General features: G+C 38.3%; 1 protein-coding gene across 1 annotated transcript; it reads left to right on the top strand.

Annotated features, from left to right (window-relative positions):
* The first annotated feature begins 474 nt into the window (after window positions 1–474).
* LOC115999331 (protein ALTERED XYLOGLUCAN 4-like) lies at window positions 475–2,271 on the top strand. Its single transcript, XM_031239187.1, has 2 exons — window positions 475–750; window positions 1,513–2,271. The coding sequence occupies exons 1-2, from the start codon at window positions 475–477 to the stop codon at window positions 2,269–2,271; spliced, it is 1,035 nt and encodes a 344-aa protein (XP_031095047.1).
* The last annotated feature ends 315 nt before the right edge of the window (window positions 2,272–2,586 follow it).

Genomic DNA, 2,586 nt, shown 5'->3' with positions numbered 1-2,586 from the left:
AATGAATGTCTAACTCGATTTCTTTATATTGTTACACATTTTTGGGTGCGTTTGGTTCGCACATGGGAATCGGAATCGGAATGGGTATCAAATACTTGGTAATGGGAATGAGTTTTGGTGAAAGTATTTAACATGTTTGGTAATTGGGTGGAATGAGAATAATTATTAATAGTTGAGAAAGAAAGGAGGAAGGGAGATGAAACTCTTATTTAATAAGGGTATGGGTTTTGTCATTAATGGGGTATTCCAAACCCATAGTAGCATTCACAAAACCTATCAACCAAACACAAAAAATCACTTTCATACCCATTCCTTATGCCTAAACCCACCAACCAAACACACCCTTTGAAACGTTTGGTGCTAGACTTGGTCCTTGAAGCCCTTTATGTGCTTCCGCCCAACAACATTATTCTATCTTAATGCTTTAGTATTTGTGATTGTTAAATTGTTACATGCATACACACAGATAATGAAATGTGCGACTTGTTTGATGGTCGTTGGGTTCCCGACAAGGACGGCCCTCTATATTCAAATTTTAGCTGTGCAACCATCCCTTTCTCTGTTAATTGCTTATTTCATGGAAGGAACAATAGAGATTTTCTTTACTGGAGATGGAAACCAGAACGATGTCAGCTCCCTCGATTTGACTCCAAAGCCTTTCTAAGCATTGTTCAAGGAAAGACAATGGCTTTTATTGGTGATTCACTTGCTCGGAATCAAATGGAATCGCTTCTTTGCCTTTTGTCTATGGTCAGCTCCTAACTCTTTGATCTTTGATAAATATAAAGGTGTCTTTGGTGGATGGATTTTGAAATTGTTTGGTTCACAACTTTTTAAAATATAGGTAGAGGATTTAATTACCCTTTATAAGGAGTTATCTAATTTAAATCAGGTGTCACTCCATTAGTTTGGCATTATCCCGCCTCATTTCTATTGTCTCCATCATTTTATCGACTTTCTCACTTTGCCTTGATTTTTTTAAACCTTTATTCCGATTATAGGGTCATACATAACCAAATATTTAGTAATCATTCTAATTCCATCCTACTACCAAACATGTAAAATAATTTTACCAAAACTTATTCCAATTATCAAGTATTTGATTTTCATTTCGATTCCGATTCCCATAATCAAACCAAACACACCCTAAGAGTTAATAGCATATGTGGTCCTCCGAATCACTGCCACATTTAGTCCTAAAATTTTCAATTTAAGTACTTGTGATCCTTCAACTTTCAAATTAACCACTCATGATTTTTCAACTTTCGAATTTTAACCAGCCGTGACCCTAAACTTTTCATTACTTAAACTAAGGGAAGGACCACAACGATCAAAATTTAAAATTTGAAAGATCATGAGTGGTTAATTTGAAAGTTGAAGGATGACTAGTTATTAAATTGAAAGTTTAAGACTAAATGTTAGGTGTAATTGTACTCGGAAGACCCTCGGAGACATTTACTCATAAATATAATATAATCCTTGTAATCTTTGAGATCGAATGTTACATTGCAGGAAGAAGCTCCGAGGAATGTATACAAGGATGCTGAGGACAAATTCAAAACATGGCAATTTCCCCATCACAACTTCACTCTCATGGCCCTCCGCTCAAACTACCTTGTCCACGCCACCGAGAGAGTGGTTAATGGCTCATTCACAGGTGGTTTTAACTTGCATCTAGATAAACTAGATGGCAACTGGACCAGAAACATATCCACTATTGACCATGCCATTATCTCTGGTGCGAATTGGTTCCCCAAACAAAACTACCTATACGAGGGTGGCAATCTTATTGGTTGCACATTTTGTGACGACCCAAACGTGAGAGTCTTTGGGGCAGGCTTTGCCATCCGGAGAGCATTCGAGGCTGCCTTTAATTATATCAACGAAGAGCGAAAGGGTGTTGTGGTGTTCGTAAGGACAATTTCTTCGTCTCACTTTGAACACGGGACGTGGAAAAGCGGAGGGTTTTGCAATAGGACTAGAGGGTTTAGTAGGGAAGAGGTAGATTTTGGAGGTGATTGGGATTATAGGAATGTTCAAGTTGAGGAAATTGAAAGGGCTAAAAGATATGGGGAGAATAGAGGGAATAAGTTTGAGATGTTAGACGTGACCAGAGCTATGTTGATGAGGCCAGATGGACACCCAGGGGGAGCATTGTGGGAAAAAGTAGGGATAAAAGGTTACAATGATTGCCTTCATTGGTGCATGCCAGGGCCTATTGACACTTGGAATGAGCTTTTGCTGCAGATGCTTCGGAAGACAAGTACATAACCTTAACGAGATTAAGGCTGTTGAATCCGTAAGGCACAAGTCCAGATAAAGATCAATTCAACGACTCAAATTATTTATACAATAAGATCACCTCTCGATATCCATTGAAGCTGCTTAGAAACATAATTTGAAATTGATGAGCACGAGTCTCTCGTGCCAAGGATCTCACCTGTCTTGATAACAATGTAACTCCCATTGCTCTCGTATGAACTATAAAAAAACACATAATCCTTAAGGTTGTACATAAGTACATTTGATAAAGAGTTCCATTGAGTGGCTTGTTTAGCACCATCCCTAGGGCTGTTAACGAACCGA

The sequence above is a fragment of the Ipomoea triloba genome, chromosome 12 (genome assembly GCF_003576645.1).
Source record: "Ipomoea triloba cultivar NCNSP0323 chromosome 12, ASM357664v1".
Taxonomy (NCBI): domain Eukaryota; kingdom Viridiplantae; phylum Streptophyta; class Magnoliopsida; order Solanales; family Convolvulaceae; genus Ipomoea; species Ipomoea triloba.
This window is presented reverse-complemented; position numbering and strand designations above follow the sequence as displayed.

Coding starts and splice junctions, on each gene's coding strand:
- LOC115999331 (XM_031239187.1), top strand. CDS start 475: ATGTGCGACTTGTTTGATGGTCGTTGGGTTCCCGACAAGGACGGCCCT. Junction 751..1,512: donor TTCTTTGCCTTTTGTCTATG/GTCAGCTCCTAA, acceptor GTTACATTGCAG/GAAGAAGCTCCGAGGAATGT.